This window comes from Rhinolophus hipposideros, assembly GCF_964194185.1.
Source record: "Rhinolophus hipposideros genome assembly, chromosome: 5".
In the NCBI taxonomy this organism is placed as follows: domain Eukaryota; kingdom Metazoa; phylum Chordata; class Mammalia; order Chiroptera; family Rhinolophidae; genus Rhinolophus; species Rhinolophus hipposideros.
In genome coordinates, this window is record NC_138051.1 from 63,774,697 (window position 1) to 63,793,278 (window position 18,582).

Below are 18,582 nucleotides of genomic sequence, written 5' to 3' on the forward strand. Positions count from 1 at the left end.
AGGGGCTCGGAGCCCGACGCGAGGCCGCCGACAGGGGCAGCGGGCATCCAAGGCCGGACCCCGGCGAGGGGTGATCAGAGCGGGCAATTCTCGCGCTCCTGGGACTAGGGCCCCACGGAGCCCAGCACCCAGGCGCATCCAGCTCTGCGCACCGCCCCTCGGCCTCCTCCGCACTTGGCGTCCGCGACGCCCCCGAGCCCGTCCGCGCCCCGGCGGCAGTGGCCCCGCGTCTCCGCCGCCGCCCGGCCCGGGTCAGGCCGACGGGTCGCCGGAGTCGGCGAACCACATTCCCAAGGACTAGCAGCCGGTGGCAGCACCGCCTCCGCTCCAGCGCCCCCCGGTCCCCTCCAGCCCTCTCTCGGGGGACTCAAGCGCCCTGGCCCCTCTAGGACGTGCAGGCTGCGGCGTGGAGGAATTCACTCGGATCCCTCCTGTTCCCCAAACTTCTTCCCTCCGCCCCGCCGTTCCTCCAACCCGACCCCTCTGCGCCATCTGGCTCCGCCCTCTCGGCTTCCCTCCCCCTTTCTGGTCCCCACTTAGGAATCCGCTCCCTCCCACCCCCAGCCACCGGCCGGGTCCGGGGATCCTCCCCCCGACCCCCCCCGCGCGCCGCCGCCGCCGCCCGGGTTCCTCTCCCCCCGCTCGGGCGCTCCCTGCCAAGCCCATGATGTAATGGTGTATGTTAATCAGGAGCATGTGGGGAGCTCCGGCTCCGGCGGCTCAGTCCTCCGCGAGCCGACACTGGAGGCAGCAGCAGCGGCGGCGGCAGCAGCCCTGAGCCGCAGCGCCGCTCTCTCCCAGCGCCGCCCGCCCCGACGGCATGGCCCGCGGCCCGCGCTGCGGGCGCCCCCACCCTCGCTGAGAGCCGCCGCGGGCCCGGACCCGCGCCTGGGGCCCCGAGCCGCCGGCATGAACCGCGCCGAGGTGAGCGCCCCTTTCCTTCCGCGCGCGGCAGGGGACCCGCTGGCCACTGGGTGCCCTCCCCGGGGGGTTTCTTTCTCTGCTCGGGAAGTTCTGGGAGCCGGGTAGCGGGATGCTGGAATGGAGCCGCCCCAGCGAGGGCTCAGCCTCTGGGCTCCCTTCGTGGCGGGCGGCGGCCACCCCGACAGGGACAGGACTCGGAGACCCCGAAGCTGAACTTTCTTCTTGGCGGTCGTTGGGGGGCGTGTGCCGGCGGCGCGGAGACGCAGTCCCGGCGGAGCCGCCCTGCCTGCCGCGGGAAGTAGTGCTGCGGGGCGGGTAGTCTCCCGCTCGGCGTGCGCCGGGGCCGTGCGGCTTTCGGCCTGCGAGGCGCGGACCAGGCGCTGGGCCGGACGGACCCGTCCGTTGGCGGCCGCAGAGGGGGCAGGATGCCTAAAGCGCACACGCCCGTACACACACAGAAGCACACGCACGCACACTTCTGATCGCTCAGGGCGAAGCAGGCCCTTGGAGACCTCCCGGGTGGGCTGGAGCGGTGCGGTGCGGGGGATCAGGGGCTCCCGGCGGCGCCTCCGCCCGCTGGGCGCGGAGCTTTGGGTGTGGAGAGTTTATTTTTGTCTCGAGCTGCTGCCGCGGCTGCTCACGGCCTAAATCCAGAGGGGCGCCTGGCGGTGGAGATGCTGGCTGTTGCTGTAGATGGAGCTGCAGCCGCTCGGCGGCTTCTCTGGGAGGAGGAGCAGGAGCAGGAGGAGGAGGAAGGAACTCCGGCTCCTGCTGCCTCCGCCTCTGCTTTGCATTAGCCCCCACCCCCATCCCCGAGCCCCTTCGCAGCCGCATTGCAAGTTTTCTGCGCGAGGAAAATCTGTTGCTGGTGTTCGCAGACACAGCCCCCGAGGCCACCCCGGGTGGGGTGTGTGGGGAGCACCAGCAGCCCTCAACGGCAGCAACAGGAAGCCGTGGGGTCTCCTCCAGCACCTGGGTAGAGGCTCCTTGCCATCCCCATAACAGGAATAGCTGACCTCCGGCATCCGGGTGCGGAGGGAGCGGACAGAATTTGGGGGACTGAGACCCCCGCGGGGCGCCCCCGACCCCGCCCCCTTTGATGCACTCGCTTCCCGGGCGCGCTCCCTCGCTGGCCGAGGTCTCACTGCAGCCCTTTCTCTCCTTCCAGTGGTGATCGCCGCTCGGGAATGCGGGTGTAAAGGGTCCGAGCTGCCGCCCAGCGGGAAAGAGACCCCGGGACGCCGGAAATCACCATCCCAAAGCTGTGAGAAGGGTGGGGAAGGAGAGCATTCTTCATTCAGTTTGTGTGCCTTGTAGGGATTTTTTTTTTTAATCGTTGTTTTTTTTAAAAAGAAACATTTCCGTGCTACTGTCTGTCATCATCTCTGGGGAAATCAGCCAGAACCACCGGAACGTAACTGAAACCAGACAAGAGAGGCAAGAGCCGAGGCTATACCTGCAGCGTCCGGGCCCCAGAGCCACCTTGGAACCGGAACGCGTCTCCGGCGGCCGCGGGGCTGCGGCTCCGCCAAACTTTGGGGCGGGCGGGGCGGGCGGGGGCTCCAAGGGGGCTCTGTAGACCGAGGGCCGTCCCCTAACCATGATGTTTCGCGACCAGGTCGGGGTGCTGGCGGGCTGGTTTAAGGGCTGGAACGAGTGCGAGCAGACTGTTGCGCTGCTGTCGCTGCTGAAGCGCGTGAGCCAGACCCAGGCCCGCTTCCTCCAGCTCTGCCTGGAGCACTCGCTGGCCGACTGCGCGGAGCTGCACGTCCTCGAAGGCGAGGCCAACACCCCGGGTAAGTGCGCGGCCGCCGTCCCGCCTGCCCCCCACCCCCCCCCACACACCCCATTCCCAGCCTCGGGACCAGGCTCCCGCCACTGTTCCGCGGGGACACGGACCGCTCTGGCCCCCGGGGCTCTTGGCCTCTCAGCCTCCTCCCCACCCGAGCCTCTGCCGCCCACCTACCTCCACTGGGCGCTTTGGGGTTTTGCCCACGGTCAACTCCTTCAGTCCACTCGGTGTGGTAGCTACGGTAGCATGAATGATTGATTTTTCTCTCATGCAGTTTCCTGGGAAATAAGTAAGTCAGGTCACGTAGAGTCTGGATTTTCTGGGCTTTTTTTTCTTCTTCTTTTGGGCAACGTAGCTCTGGATTTCAGCAACACACGGAGCAGCCCAGGACTGCCCTTCGGAAACCAAGCTTCGATTAGGCTGTATGAGCAATATGCGAAAGTCCCATTTTATTATTAGGTTTCCCCCCACGGATATTCCAGTTTTAGAGTTCTGTCTTCTGAATAATATGTAGGTGACGCTACAGGCGATGAAAATATTTGCAGTTCATGTACTGTTTGGATATACTTATCTATCGTGACGTTATTCACGTTGATAGGGATCTTGTAGAAAGGGTCTCACAGACAGCGGGCATGAATCAAAGTCCGTGATGCTTTTTTTTTTAAGGAAACTTTACCGAATATAACAATTGTTTCATACTACCCTGCTAGTATTTTTAGACACTTCAACTAGTATAGAAAGTGAATGAATATACGTGAAAGGTCCAGCAGTTTGCTATTTGCCAGCATGGGTGGTGACAGACTGAAATTATATCCTGGGGTGAGGATGGGGGATGGGGAAAAGGTCTGTTGGTTGTAATTCTGGATAGGGGAAATTCTTTAGTTCGTGCTGCAGCAGGAGGGTGAACAGAGCCCCCAGTGTTTATGCAGAGAAAAGAATGCAGGGTCCTCTTCCAGCTGTTCCATGTTAGAGTGGCTAGCCTGCAAGACTCAGTAGAGGTCTGGGCTGCCATTTGATGACAAGGTCCAGTCCAGGACAGCAGGGCCTGGGAGACACTAAAGTGAGTATGTCATCAGGGCAGCAAGAGGGGAGCTAGCCTCCTCCTCACTCCTCCTCCCTGGTGTGGTGCTCATGATGCTGAACACGCCAGGATGGGATGTTTCCATATATAGAATCATAGGCTGGAAGTGACCGCTGGAAATCCTCACAGCCCTTTTCCTGAGCGGGCAGGACTGCACCCAGAGGATCCTGTGCTGCCAAGTATGGAGGGCCAAATTGAGGGAGACCCCACAGGCCCCCCCTGGGATTTGGCTGGAGGCTTACAGCCCACCCCAGTCCTCACAAGGGTGGCAGTGGGAGGGTACCTTTCCTTCAGTTCCACATTTATAGATAGCTGAAGGGCCAGCCTCCTTCAATAAGGGAGTGGAAGCATAACTAGGATAATTGATGTCTGCTGTCTTTATTTCTGTCCTTAATGTAACAGGGTGGCCTGGTTTACCTGCTTGATTTTGCTTTCTTGGGTTTGACAAACAAGGTTATATAAACTTTTGCATTTGGGGGGGGGATGCAGAAGATTTAAGTACAGTCATTTATGTTGAATGCTTGACTTCAGTGCCTGTAGGGACTGTTTAAAATAATGATAATTAATCTTTAGGTTACTCAAACGTTAGAACATTTTTTACCTTTGAGTAAAGCAGACTTTTTCCAACAGTGTAGCAGTTTAGTAAGTGAAGTAATTAAATATATGGTATTAAAAAGAAGTTGCTTTCTTTAAAAATTTTGTAATTAAGTAAACCCAAGCTATTATAAGTCATTTCATAATTTTTCCCTCAAAAAATTTTTTTTCCATACTCATTTGTGTAAGACACCTGCTGCTAAATGCTGTAGATGTACGCCATCTAGAAACATTATGTAAGATAGGGACCATTTTCCCGTTTCTGGATTAATCTTTCAACTTGGACCGGCTTTCTTGGAAACCTTTGCACTTGTTTTGTTGTGTGGCCAGGACAGATATTCATTAGTGAGGTCGTGTGATGGTTTGCTGTACTGCAGCATGGGGACCACAAAGAGCATCAAGATGTGTCATAGCATACCTGGGTCTGGATTGTGGCTCTCTTACGGCACCGGAACCTAGCTAAGAACCAGGGAAGGGGCAAAAATGCCCACTCAGCCACGAGAATCGATGTCATAAAGTCCAGGAGAATACTTCAGACCCTCTCTTGGAACATAATTACTCTTATTTTAGACAACAATTCTAACTTTTTTTTAAATTTGAAAAATAATCCATTGCAGATTAGGGGTAGCTCATTTAGAACGGGGTGAGTGGCTGCTGTAATCAAGAGTGAAAAGTGATCTGGGACAGCTTGACAACCAAAAAAGAGACAGAAAAATTATAACTTTAGACACAGAATTGGGAGCAAAAGCCCTGAAGGTTTGGGAATGTGAGGTGAGGAATCCCTGTACATTCAATTGGCCCTGTAGGCATTACTCTATAATAACAAAAGCAGTAATTGCTATTTACCATTAAACTACCAAAAAGGATACATTTTAAAATACATTCTTTGAGAAGAGAGGTAAATCGGCCATAAACTTTGGACATATTGATACTCAAGATAATTGATCTCCAAAGTTGTTTCAGTCTGTAAAGCTCTTACCCATTCAGAAAACTAGGCTGTGTAGAATGACTCATTCATTGGCTGGCTGAAGTTTCCTATACCAAAATCACCATGTATTCCTTTATTTTGTAATTATCAATTAAACAAACACACATATTTCTTCGGGTGTTGGGTGATTTTAAAACTTGGTGAATGGGAACCAAATTCATATCTGGGGCTTGATCTCAGTATAATACAAAAGTGTTTGTAATAGTGTGAACTTGGCTGTTTCCTCCAGGACTGACTTTAGAGAGAGAACCCTTCACATTAAGGCTGGTTTATTTGAGATCCATGGGATATATTTTGATACTAACTTTTCATTCTCTTAAATGTTTATTGAGAATCTAGTGGTTTGCTGGTTCATGCTTTGCCTCAGGTTCATAGTCATCTGATGTAAAAAAAAAAAAAAATTGGTGAGTCAGTTCCTATGGGTATGGGTGTGTGTGTGTGTGTGTGTGTGTGTGTGTGTCAATGTGTCACCAGATTTGGTCAGTGTGTATCGGTCATGATCAGCTCTTTTAAGTAGAGGCTTGTTTCCAGAATGCTCATAATCTTAGATAAGTACCCTTCAGCCACCAGCCCAGGTTAACATTGAGACTTCTGACCAGTCTCAGAGTCTCAATTTGTAGATGATTGTTTCTGGGGCTAATAGGTCATTCGATGCCTAAAATTGGCAAAGATGGAACCCACTGACTTTACCTGCAGTCTCCCAAAGAAAAATAGGTTCTGTGGCATTGTTTGTTTATGGTTTTTGTCATTTGGATTTGAAATATACTTTCCAATGGAAACAGTGTTTGAAATGGAGATTCATAAGGGAAACCACAACGACTTAGTAACTCACAAACAGTGCATATTTTGTGGAGAAACTGTATATGTTTGTAGTAAATGAATGGCAAAAAGATGATTGCTTTACTTATAATGAAATACAAGAGAAAGGAATTATCTGAAATGGTGGTGCTTGAGACAAAACTAACTGTGAAAATTATAAAGTGAGGGTATTTACTCTCATTAGAGGGTGAAAATGTTGGCTCTATGATTTGTATAGTTTGGGGTTTCCATTGTGTAGGTATGCCATACCCTGAGTTGCTTTTTTAGATTACAAATGGAATAGAAAGAAAGCAGAAGAATAGAGGTTTTCCTGATGACCCTGGATAATATTTTGTTTGTAGTGTTTTTTCACTTATTCATTCCACATACATTTTCTGACTGCCTACTATTTTCCTGGAGCTGTGTTATGCATTCGGAATATGAAGGGAACTTACTACCATCCAAATGTGTGGTGGGCACACAGATATTGTGTGTTGAGTAAATGCCTAACACAATGTCATGGTGCTCAAGCGTAGATGTGGATGGGAAGCACTGTGAACCTAGCAGCTAATTGCTGGGGGGAGTCAGGGAAGACTTCACTAAAGAAGAGATAGGTTTGGATTGAGTTTTGAAGGGTGAATAGGAGTTGTAAAAATGAGTTGTAATATGTAAAAAGGATTGTAGAGAACAGGAATGAAGGTGTTTTCTAAGCAGAAAGGATAATATTTATAAAAATGTTGTCTTATAAAAAGGCCTCGTTGTGTGCAGGAAATAATGAGTTCAGAGTGGCTAGAAGACCATAGAACGTCAAGTTCTAAGAGGCAGAAGTTAAAACAGAAGCTGTGGGTGTGAAGGACTGTATCAGCTAAGGTATTTGGACTTAACCCTGCAGAGATGATAGAAAACCCAAGAAGACTTTTAGGAAAAGAGTTAAAAAAGAAAGGTGTGTGTGTGTATGGACACTTTTGGGAAAGAGCTTTTCAGCATATACATGATCCTCTGAGAGGCAACAAGTGGGAGAAGTAAGGCAAACTTTGCTTCAGACGGTTTCCATTTTGGCCACCTAGTGGCATCATCCCCTCAGAGCAGCTATCAGCATTGTTACACGGAGAAGAAAGGACTGAGATGGAGAGGAAAAGAAAATATTGTCCGGGTGGCCATTTATTTGTTATATCCATGGGAGGGCATACATTGTAGAAGGTTCTTAGAGTATAGATTTTGAAATCAGTCAGACTGATTTAGTCAATTAATTTCTGAGCCTCAGTTTTCTCATCTGTAAAATGGAGCTAATAAAACTTTGTTATTGTCCAGAAGTTAGTTGTTAATAATCCAGAGAGGACCTATTCTATGTTTAAATTTACCTCTAATTAATATAGAATTTATATAAATAATGTTTGTTTAAGTAATAGGAACTCTTTATTTAAAGGATTATAGAGGAGATTGGAGATGGTTTGGAACCTGGAAGATATGAACCTAATTTGTTCCACCTTCTACATTTTAGCTTTCTTATTCTCTATCACGTTGGGTCCTCAAAAAATGCAGCACTGACCCAGTTTTCCCAAATAACCTGTCAACAATTTTTTTCCTTCACTCGGTAAATGTGAAAAGAAGGTATCATTCTGTTGAAAGAAATATATAGGAGCTTTATATCTGAAACAGTTTTCTTGTAGGATGTTGTAATGTTCTTTGGGTTGGTCATACACATCTATACTCTGTTGTGAATAACTTGGATTTGGTTGTTTAGCTTGGGTTGCTCAAGGGCTTCAGCACCTCAGCGTTATAAACAAGTCCCATCAAAGCAAGTAAAAGATAGACAAACTTAACAGCAGTCAAATTGGTTTGTTTAAATGAACAAATGAAGGTGAAATGAGGGTTAGAAGGGCTGAGAAATCACTGAAACTCACCAGCGTATCTCACAGAAATGTAATTGTAAAGAGAATTGACACCAGAGAAGAGAAAATTCTGTTCCTCCTTGACCTGAGCAGAAATTGGAAGGGTCTCATCCATAAGCGAAGTCTCTTGTGTTCATTTTCTAAGAAAGATGCGGTGCTCGTATAAATCTTTTTTATTGTCTTCTTAAAATATAATTACTACTCTAAGTATTTAGCCCGTTCCTTCCTTTCCATTCCTTCTAATCATTCCCAGGCCTAAGTTCATCTAATTCACATAGATCAAGATGCAGAATCAGATGTCCCCTCTGAGCTTTTTTTTTTTTTGGTTCTGAGGAAGCCTCCAGAGGCAAGACTCTCCTAAAGAAAGCAGAACTTTGAGAACAGGAGCCAAGCTTTCTCTCTCGGTTAGTCAAGACTTGGGTCTTGCTCTGAAGTTTGCACCCCAAAAGCCAGCATGGAGTTTGGGGGAACCAGCCTGTTTTTATGTGGGGGCATGTCACTCCTTGGGATTCATAAGCTGGTTCTAGGGTTTTGTTCCCACTCTACATATCAGCATTTTAATACAGTGTTCCTTGTCTTGGTTTACTAGGGAAAAAAATCAATTAAATGATTTGGTGGTTTCTTTTACACAATAGAGAATACATACCATTTACCTGTATCTGGCAAAGAGTATCTCGTAAGAAACTGTGGGACCAAGTTCCTCAGTACATATTCACCAAGTACACCCAGAAGAGAGCTGGGTGCTGTGTCAAAAGGTGAAGTAGGTGTAATGATTCCTCTCAAGGAGCAACATATGACATATATACAGAGGGTAGCAATAAAATATATACACATTTCAAGAAAGGAAAAAAGGTATTAAAATTGTAATAATATATACCAATAACAAAAGAATACAAGTCACGTTTGACTTCTGCAATGACAAGAGGTGCGCAAAGTGGTTACCACCAGTGTAATGTTAATAGGTTTTTCCTTTCTTAAAATGTGTATACATTTTTTGGCACCCTCGGTATGTATACCTGTGAGTGTGTGTGTGTGTGTGTGTGTGTGCATGTGCATGTGCGTATACCTGTATTATAATTAGACCATACATAGTTGCTAAATGCTATGGTTCTGATGAGAGAACAAAAGTGGAATTGAGTGAAGGGGAGAGAAGAGCATGGGCTGGGTAATGAATGAGAGAAGTAAACCGGAGTGTGCCATTTGAAACAAGTGCTTTAGGTCTCATGAGATCTTGCCTTTTTAGTATCTTTAATGAGAGTTTCATTAAGGAGACCACACATATAGGGGAACGCTGTGCATGGGCTGTGTTAGGGTAAGTCTTCACGGGCCTTTGAAGGACCCTCCTGAGTATGTTAGAGAGAGGGGAGCATGATGCATTTTGTCCATCAGGAATGATTTCTTGAATGGAAGAAGGAACAATTTAAACACTCCTCTGATTTCCAACATATTTAAAGGTAACAAGACAAAATACTTGCATCCCCTGGACCTAACTTAGAGGCGGCATGGTTCAGCAGTAGTGTGCATGAAAAGAACATCTGGCTTTTAGTACAGCTTAGTACGAATAATATAATGTGGTTGCCCCCAAAGCCACTAAACCTTTAATAATATCTAATAATCACATTAGATGTACGATACAGTATATGACACAAGAAGACCTGTTCTGAATAAAATACAAAGTCCGGCCAGGCCAGACGGTCCCTTGAGTCTGAGGACATGATTTGAGGGAGATGGACAAGTCAGGTTGTGGCTAGAGAAAGAGCATGGTGGGGCACTTGAGAACCAGGGGAACATTTAGGCTGGAGAAAAAGGTGAGCAGAGAACATGACAACTATCACTGGTTCTTTGAAAAGTTGGCTTGGCGTTGAGGGGTTCTATTCTATATCCAAGTAGAGGGTAGTGTGTGGAAGCTACAGTTCATTTAGCTCAAAGTAAAGAAAAACTATAATGATTAGAGCTTCCAAACAATGGCATACAGTTTTGGAGGCAGTGACTTGGGTTTCAGCAGAGGTGGACAAGCATTTAGCATTGTGCAGGGCACAGAATAATACTTGTAAATAGACTTGTTCCTATTCATTGACTGCCTGCTTTGTGCCAGGCACCTTATTGAATGCAGTAGCTCGTTTAGTATTTATCCCAACCACCCTATGAGATGATGTAGGAATTGTCGTTATTCCGTTGGTCAGGGAGGAAACAAGCAATCTCACTTCAGCACCATTCCACATGCCTCTTCAATGAAGGAACTCAGTATGAGTTTCTTTAGAAAAGAAGTTGTGACCCCTTGGGTGACCTCCAACATAACCTCCTAACCAGAAGATTCTATGACTTCTGTGAATCAGGAATAAAGATAAGAAAACAAAATTGTGGGAGCAGAGAAGAAAAAGAGAGACAATATGAGTGAATGAATGAAGCATGAATGAATAAAGGTCTTCAAAGTCTTCTTCAAATTATTTTCAGTGTATTCCTCCTGTACTTCTTGGCCTGTTTGGGCCACAGATTTGTGGCTTTTGTTTAAGACATGCACCTATAGAATAATTTTATGTTTCTGTTTTGAGGTAGCCAGTGAGGTGAGGCTAGGTCGCTATGAAGAGCAGGGCCACCACATTTAAGAAAAGATGTAATGAACTGAATTCTATCTTGCTTCTTTTAGGCCACCCAACAGCAGTGATAAGCCCCGAGTGTCAATCATTTGTTAGCAAAGGTAACTCATAATTGCAGTCTCTGCCTGTGAATCTTCTTGTTCTTTCCATGTAGTTCTAAAAGTGACCAGCGGACATTCTTTGTATGGTAGCAGCTACCTTTTCCTTCGTTTTCTTTTTTCTTCCTTTTTTTCCCCTTTAGCACTTTCTAAGTGTACCTACTACACACATTCATAATCACTGTCTCTAGTTATTGAACAGGTGAATGATACAAAGAAGCAGAACTAATGGTTGTGAAAATTAAAAGCAATGTATTGCAATAATTAGATAATATGCTTATTACTATCCAGAGTCTTAACCAAAGCAAATGCTTAATAACTGGTTTCTAAATTATATAAATCCCACAAAGTCGATATTAACTCCATTTTACAGATGAGCAGACTTAGGTTGAGATTGGTTGGAAATGTACCAAGCTCACCAAGGTGTTTCTGATCCAAAAGCCTGTGTTGAATCCTCAGCACTATAGGAATGTTGCAGATCTCTTCCAGTTCTTAGGTAAATAAAAATGCTGACATTTAAAAGAAAAGTACTTAGAGATATTTAATGGTAGTTTTAATATGTTTCACTCTAACATTTTATAAATTTGATCTTGGAAGAATTTATTTTCAGCTTCTCCATTTTAATGTACCTCTTATTTATCAGTTTTTAATCCTCCGGAGCTTGATAGGGCTTGGCTTCTAGTTTACACTGGCATTTTTAAAAAATTACTCGTAAGTGAAGTCATTGATTCAAACGTTTCCCTTCCTATGAGGGAGACTCAAGGAACGGAGGCTTCAACTGCCTCTGCATGAATGGGCAGGACTGGGGGAAGGAAACAGGCTGTACAAGCTGCAGAGAGGAAAGAATGAGGAATGTGTTATCTAATAGCTGATGGTATCCTTACGTTGACACACGAGCAATTGATGAGCTGGGTTAGGATCTCAGGATCTGGAATTGGGCAGAGCACCAACTGAGGGCTGTAAATTAAAACAAGCCTTCCCATTGTTTGTAAATGGGGCAAAATTTCTGAAGATTAGTTTAGGAAAACATGTTACAACTGGTGTGAGAGTGAATTCTACTCATTTCATTTTCTACCAGCATAAAATTAAGGAGGTGGAAGAGACCTTATCTACTCCAGCTCCTCTGTTGAAGATTTGAGAAGACTGAGGTCAGGTAGCAGCTAGTAGGGTAAGGGCTGGCATTACACTCAGTCACTCCCCCCCCATTTGTGACCTGCTATCTCACAACTTTACCACGGTTGACTCAGCCACCAAGGTCACCACATTGAAGGACTATTTGTGCTGGGCTTGAGCCATGCTTTCTTTACCTGAGTGTCAGAGTGTTCATCAGGATGATCTCTTTGAAGTGGTTTCCAGATTACCCCCCCTTCTTTTCTTGTTTCTTCACTCACAATAAAGCACAGATTTGTGTTGCTAGAAGATGATTACCACTCACATACATTTTTTTTTTTAAAGAAATTGTTTTTTAACTTTTAATTTATTTTTTAAGTGTGTTTTTCCAGGGCCCATCATCTCCAAGACAAGTAGTTGTTTCAATCTGGTTATGGAGGGCGCAGCTCACAGTGGTTGTTAGGTCCATCCATGTTGTTGCAGGTGATGAGATTCCATTCTTCTTTATGGCTGAGTAATATTCCATTGTGTATATGTACCACCTCTTCTTTATCCATTCATCCATTCAGGGGCACCCAGGCTGCTTCCATATCTTGGCTGTTATAGATAATGCTGCAATGAACATATGGATGCACATGGCCCCTCAAAGTAGTGTTTTGGGGTTCTTCGTTTAAATACTTAGAAGTGGGATTATTAAGTCCTTTTTTGTCTCTTGTTATGTAGACTTTGTTTTAAAGTGTATTTTAACTGGTATAAGTATTGCTATCCCAGCTTATTTTTTCATTTCCATTTTCATGAAATATCTTTTTCCAACCCTTTACTTTCAGTCTGTGTGTGTCTTTCAATCTGAAGTGAGTCTCTTGTAGGCAGCGTATTTAAGGGTCTTGTTTTCTTACCCATTCAGCCACCCTATCTTTTGATTGGAGCATTTAATCCATTTACATTTAAAGTAATTGTTGATAGGTATATAGCTATTGCCATTTTATTATTCATATTTTTTATCTTTTCTTTTTAAATATATATTTTTTTACATTGGGGAATATTGGGGAACCGTGTGTTTCTCCAGCATGTTGTCATCATTTTTCAATCTAGTTGGTGGGGAGAGGGAGGCAGCTCAGCTCCAAGTCCAGTCATTGTTTTCAATCTAGTTGTGGAGGGCACAGCTCACTGGCCTATGTGGGACTCAAACCGGCGAACTTGGTATTATGAGCACTGCGCTCTAACTACTGAGCCATCCGGCCACCCACTGGCAGCTCAGGCCCAAGCTCAAGCCATTGTCTCTCACTGGCCCATGTGGGAATCGAACCGGTGACCTTGGTATTACGAGCACCGTGCTCTAACCAACTGAGCCATCTGGCCGTCCCTGATCTTTTTTTTTTTCCATCTTAAAGAAGAAGGCCCTTTAACATTCCTTGTAATAGTACTGGTTTGGTAAAGTATTGTAATGGTAGTTTAGCTTTTTCTTGGCTGGGAAGCTCTTTATCTGTCCATTGATTCTAAATGATAGCTTTGCTGGGTAGAGTCGTCTTGGTTGTAGGCCCTTGTTTTTCATCACTTTGAGTATTTCCTGCCAGTCCCTTCTGGCCTGCAAAGTTTCTGTTGAGAAATCAGCTGATAGTCTTATGGAAGCTCTCTTGTAGGTAATGAACTGCTTTTTTCTTGGTGCTATTAAGATTCTCTCTCTGTCTTTAACCTTTGGCATTTTAATTATGATGTGTTTTGCTGTGGGCCTCTTTGGGTTCATCTTGTTTGGGACTCTCCTCACTTCCTGGGGGCTTGTATGTCTGTTTTGTTTGCCATGGAAGGGAAATTTCCCGTTATTATTTCTTCAAATAGTTTTTCAATTTGCTTCTCTCTCCTCCTTCTGGTACCCCATGAGGTGAATGTGGTACGCTTGATGTCCCAGAGGCCCCTTGCACTATGCTCATTTTTTTGGATTATTTTTGCTGTTCTGCTTGGGTGTTTTCAGCTACCTTATCTTCTAAATCGCCGATTTGATCCTCTGCTTTATCTAATCTGTTGATTCCCTCTAATGAATGTTTTATTTCAGTTATTGTATTCTTCTTCATTTCTGACTTTTCTTTTTAATGTTTTCTATCTCCATTATGTTTCCTATCTCTTTGTTGAAGTTCTCACTGAGATCACTGAATATCCTTATAACCAGTGTTTGGAACTGTGTGTCTGGTAGATTGGTTGTCTCCATTTTGTTTAGTTCTTTTCTGGATCTTTGTTCTGTTCTTGTATGTGGGACGTGTTTCTTTGTCTCTCCATTTTGGCTGGCTAACTGTTTGTTTCTATGTATTAGATAGGGCTGCTGTGTTTCCCAGTCTTAGTAGAGTGGCCTTATTCAGTAGGTGTCCTGTACGGCCCAGTGGCACAGTCTCCCTGGTCACTAGAGCCAGATGCTCCAGGTGTGTCCCTTGTGTGGGTTGTGCATGCCCTCCTATTGTAGTCGAGCCTTGTTTGTTGTTTGCACATTAATGGGAGGGATTCACCCCCAGGCTCATTGATTGTGAGGACTGGCTGTGACTACAGTGGAGGAGCTGTGGTGCAGGGGCTGAGCCTACAGAGCAGGGTTCAGTTTAACAGGGCTCTGATGCCTGCCCAGTCTGCACTTTGGGTGTGTCGTCCTTGGAGGTTGCCAGGTGATGTTCTGGCTCGGTCCAAAGATGGCCACTGAGTGTGCCAGCCCCAGGGTCTCCTGGGAGGGGACCCGCTGCAAGCTAAGTTCAGTTGCAGGTTGAGCTCTGCCTGGGGCTGCCTGGCATGAGCCACAAAACAATCCACAGATGGCCACTGCCCCTGCTATGCTAGGAGGTGCCTCAAGAGGCCAAGCTGAGAACCAAGGCTGGCTGTCATTAGTGCTGAGCTTAGGGCTGCACTTGCAGCTATATGGGACTTGCAGCTACATGGCCCAGTGTCCCCACAGGCTGCCCTGCCTATAATTTTCAAAGGTCAGTTTGTGTCCACTTTCATCCTTTTAATTGAGTAGATCATTGAGTGCACTCTCTTCGAGTATGAAGGAATTAGATGTCAATGCTAAAGATTTCTTTGGGGAAAGTTGTATAAAATGCTGTGTTGTGACCACTGTATCACTGCCTGCAAATTCTCTCGTATGAGTTCTCAAGGAGCCAGTGAAAGCATGCCGTAGTGATTCTGTACATAAATGGGCAGATCTGGATTCTTTAAAAATTTGTGATAATTAAGTTTTTTAAAAGTTTTATTATTAAAAAGATAACTTCATAAAAGTTATTCAACTCAAAATCATTCAGTGGGAAACCTTTGAGTAATTTTGCATACCTCAGCTAAACTAGAAAATAATTATGCTTTGCTTTTTATTCTTTAATATTGTTTCCACCTTTACCTTTCATTGAACAAGTGTCCGTTGGAAAAGGAGAATGGTTTCTTGTCGTTGTTCCTGTTTGTTTGTTTTTAACAAAACCTCCCTATTCTCACATTTTCTTTTTGTGGCAGAATGAGCTGTGTTAGCAAATTTTTCAGATTATTGTGGTATTTGCAGATGATCTGAGCACAGTTAAAATATTGAAATAGTGAGCTGGAAGGTCAAACTTGAACCTTGTGTGTGATTCTGATATTAAGCTGCCGGGTGGGTTACATGGAAGTAATTGTGGTGCGTATATGTTTAGTTTGCAGTATTTTAAATAGGAATAATGAGGACAGAATTGCTGCTGCTGGTTTTCTTTAAGACTTCCCCCACTTCTCATTGAGAGAGGGGAAAGACTCCCAGAGTTAAAACAGGAAATGCTTGGGTATTTTGTTGAACTCCTCAAGAGTTAAAATGGTAAGTGGTATTCATCCGCTGGTGTTCAGTCCTTGAATAGAAGACAAGAAAGGAGGTGCACTCGCCATCCATAGTGCTCCCACATCCCCTCTACACACCACCCGCTCTGCACTTAGCACACTGGGTTGCAATTACCATGCTAGCTGAGGAACTGTTTCAGAGTAAAAGAAATTACAGAGAGATGACCACTTAATGCAACATGGGGTTCTGGACTGCATCCTGGGTTGGAAAAAAACATTGCCATAAAGGACAGTATTGCGACAACTGGTGAAATGTAAATGTGGACTCTATCCATTATAGGGGATAATATGATAATAATTTTAAATTTTCTTAATATTATAATTATACCTTGGTCACGTTAGAAAATGGCAGTACTAAGACCTGCATAGTGGAGTCTTACGGGTTGAAGAGATGTGAGGGTGTCTGCAGCTTACTCTCAAATAGTAATAGGTAAGGTGACAAAGATTAAGAATTGGTGAAATGTAGATAAGGGTGCATTTTTAAAAATAAAAAGTTCAAAATGTCTACGTTTTTATACCGATCTCCTGCATTGGAATGTTGGCTTCTGGAGGGATGCGCCTGTGTTTTATCCCCCTTGCGTAGGTTGCCAGTTAAAATACAGGACACCCAGTTAACTTTGAATTGCAGATACACTATGAATAATGGGGCATACTTGTATCACTTATACTAAAAACTATTTGTGGTGCATCAGCAATTCGAAGTTTACTGGGGGTCCTGTATTTTTGTTTGTAGTGTCTGGCAACCCTGCTTTGAATCAGCCAGTGCCCCTTGTACCAGCAGATCAAGTGACATCTAGGAGGTGTTCCTCTGTTATGGACAATGAATGGCTTTTCAGAATTCTGTTCTACAGCTCCTATTAGTAAAACCCACTGTGTCTGAGCACAGAGCTGGGACTTCCCTGTTTTTAGACATGATCTCCTCCTTGTCCTTCTCCCTTTGATCCATCCTTTCTTACTGAGCTTATTCCAGCTTTCTCCATTTCTCTGTAGTTGTTGGAGTCAGCTGGGTTACATTTTATACTAAGTTACGCACATCCTGACACTCCTGACAGTTTTAAGATCTTCTGACACATTTGAGTAAAATGGATACTGGAATCTATTTTGACAGCTGTTGAAAATCTATGCTGTTGCTACAGCAGGTTAAAGAGGTTATTTGTAGCACTGGTATTATTCAATGAACCCTTTGAAAAGATGTGCACGCTATGCCATCAACTAGTATTTTATAGAATTTAAATGATTTTGGTGTCCACGGCTAAATTATCAAATATAATGCTCTTATGGATATACACTTAGTAATATTTTCCATTAATTCCTTCTCCCCAATGTAGTAATAGTACATTACAGTAGTCTCAATTACCAGTGCCTTTTAAAATGCAGGTGTAGAGTCTTTAAATGCAGCTAGTCTGTTACCAGCTGTCCCATTGATAACCTTCCCTTTAAAAGTGACCTTTGAGCAATTTCATAAAGAATGAATATTTATACTGTTTTGTTGCTGAGCTGCTAAAAGAGGGGTCTGTGCAAGTAACAGGTGGCTTCAGTTGGCCTGCTTGCACTGAAATTGATTCAAATAAAGCATTGCATTATTTTACCATTGGAATTGTGACTATGTGCTAGACTGACTTCATTTTGGAATTGCATTTCAGTGTTGAGGTTTGCATTTAGGATGGGGGTGTCTTGCATGTACATGAGTTGGAGAGCTTACAGATAAGACATGGCAGCTGAAGGATAAAACATCCAGGGTCGTCTTTATGCAGCAGAGGAATTTTTACCAGAGGAGCTGGTGTTCTACTGGGCTTTAGGTTTAGAGGCAACTGTTCAGATTAACTCTTTAGACTTGAATTTTTTATCTCAGCTCCAAAGCATTGAAGAGGGCGGTGTCAAATTAATTGTCAGTACAGTGCTTCGCACTTAGTAGGAACTCCAAGTAAAATTTGTTTAATGGAATGAACTAGATAATTATGTTTGGATTATTATTTCACTTTTAATACGATTTAATTATTTTTCAGTTACTGCCTTTTTCTGATTGCTTGGCAACACAATTGTTAACATATTTTATGATTAAAATAAATGTTCCAATCTAAGTTTACACTAGATAAGATTATAATATAAAGAATTAGGAGCATTAAATGGGTGAAATGGAATTAGACACAAAAGCTATTTCTGAGAAGTCTATTTTATTAAGTATACTTTCTTCTGTGTCTGAAAAGATTTGTCAAGTTGTGCAAATCAGATCCTGGCAAATTGGGTGGAAAAATTTTTAAAAAGATAAAATTCTTACAAGAAGAATTACATTTCTACTGCGGAACAATTGAAAGAGAGGAAATCACATAAATAACACCTATCATTCTATTTCTTATTTTATTGACTGTATTTAGAGTCTTCTTTCCTGCCATAAATACATGAACAATTTTTTTACACAAATACACAAATTATGACCATATAAACATACTGTACAGTGGTATATATGTTTATGTACTGTTCTGTGAAAAAATATATTTAACTGCCTTTTTAAATTTAGTATGTCATTCATATTTCAGTGCATCACCATTCATTCTCTTACAGCAGTATTCTTAATATATTTTAGTATGGTTGTGCCATAATTTATTAAACCAAACCCTTACACTTGGCCATGTAGGTTTTTTCCAGTTTCTAATAATGCTGTGCTAAATATCCTTTAAAGCCTGGTTACTTAGGAATCTATGCCTGTAAGTACAATTTCTGGGTCATACATCCTTAAAATTTTGCAACAAGTATGTTAACCATATCGTCCTAAAAGGTTGGACCAATGAATGTTCCTGTGCACCTTTAAGTATGTTACTTCTTGTATACTCTTTTCTACATTGGACTTTAAAAATAAACAAAGGAAACCTTTAGGTTCTTTTTATT

The 18,582-nt window shown here is 44.2% G+C and overlaps 1 protein-coding gene across 2 annotated transcripts in view; it reads left to right on the forward strand.

Annotated features, from left to right (window-relative positions):
- Positions 1 to 666: 666 nt before the first annotated feature.
- The window catches only part of SAMD4A (sterile alpha motif domain containing 4A), a 214,799-nt gene continuing 196,883 nt past the window's right edge, over positions 667 to 18,582 (forward strand). For both annotated transcript variants that reach the window (XM_081049869.1, XM_081049870.1), the window contains exons 1-2: positions 667 to 924; positions 2,093 to 2,720. In XM_081049869.1, the coding sequence (XP_080905995.1) occupies positions 2,525 to 2,720 (196 nt within the window). In that variant the 5' untranslated portion in view covers positions 667 to 924; positions 2,093 to 2,524. The remainder of the gene's footprint in view (positions 925 to 2,092; positions 2,721 to 18,582) is intronic.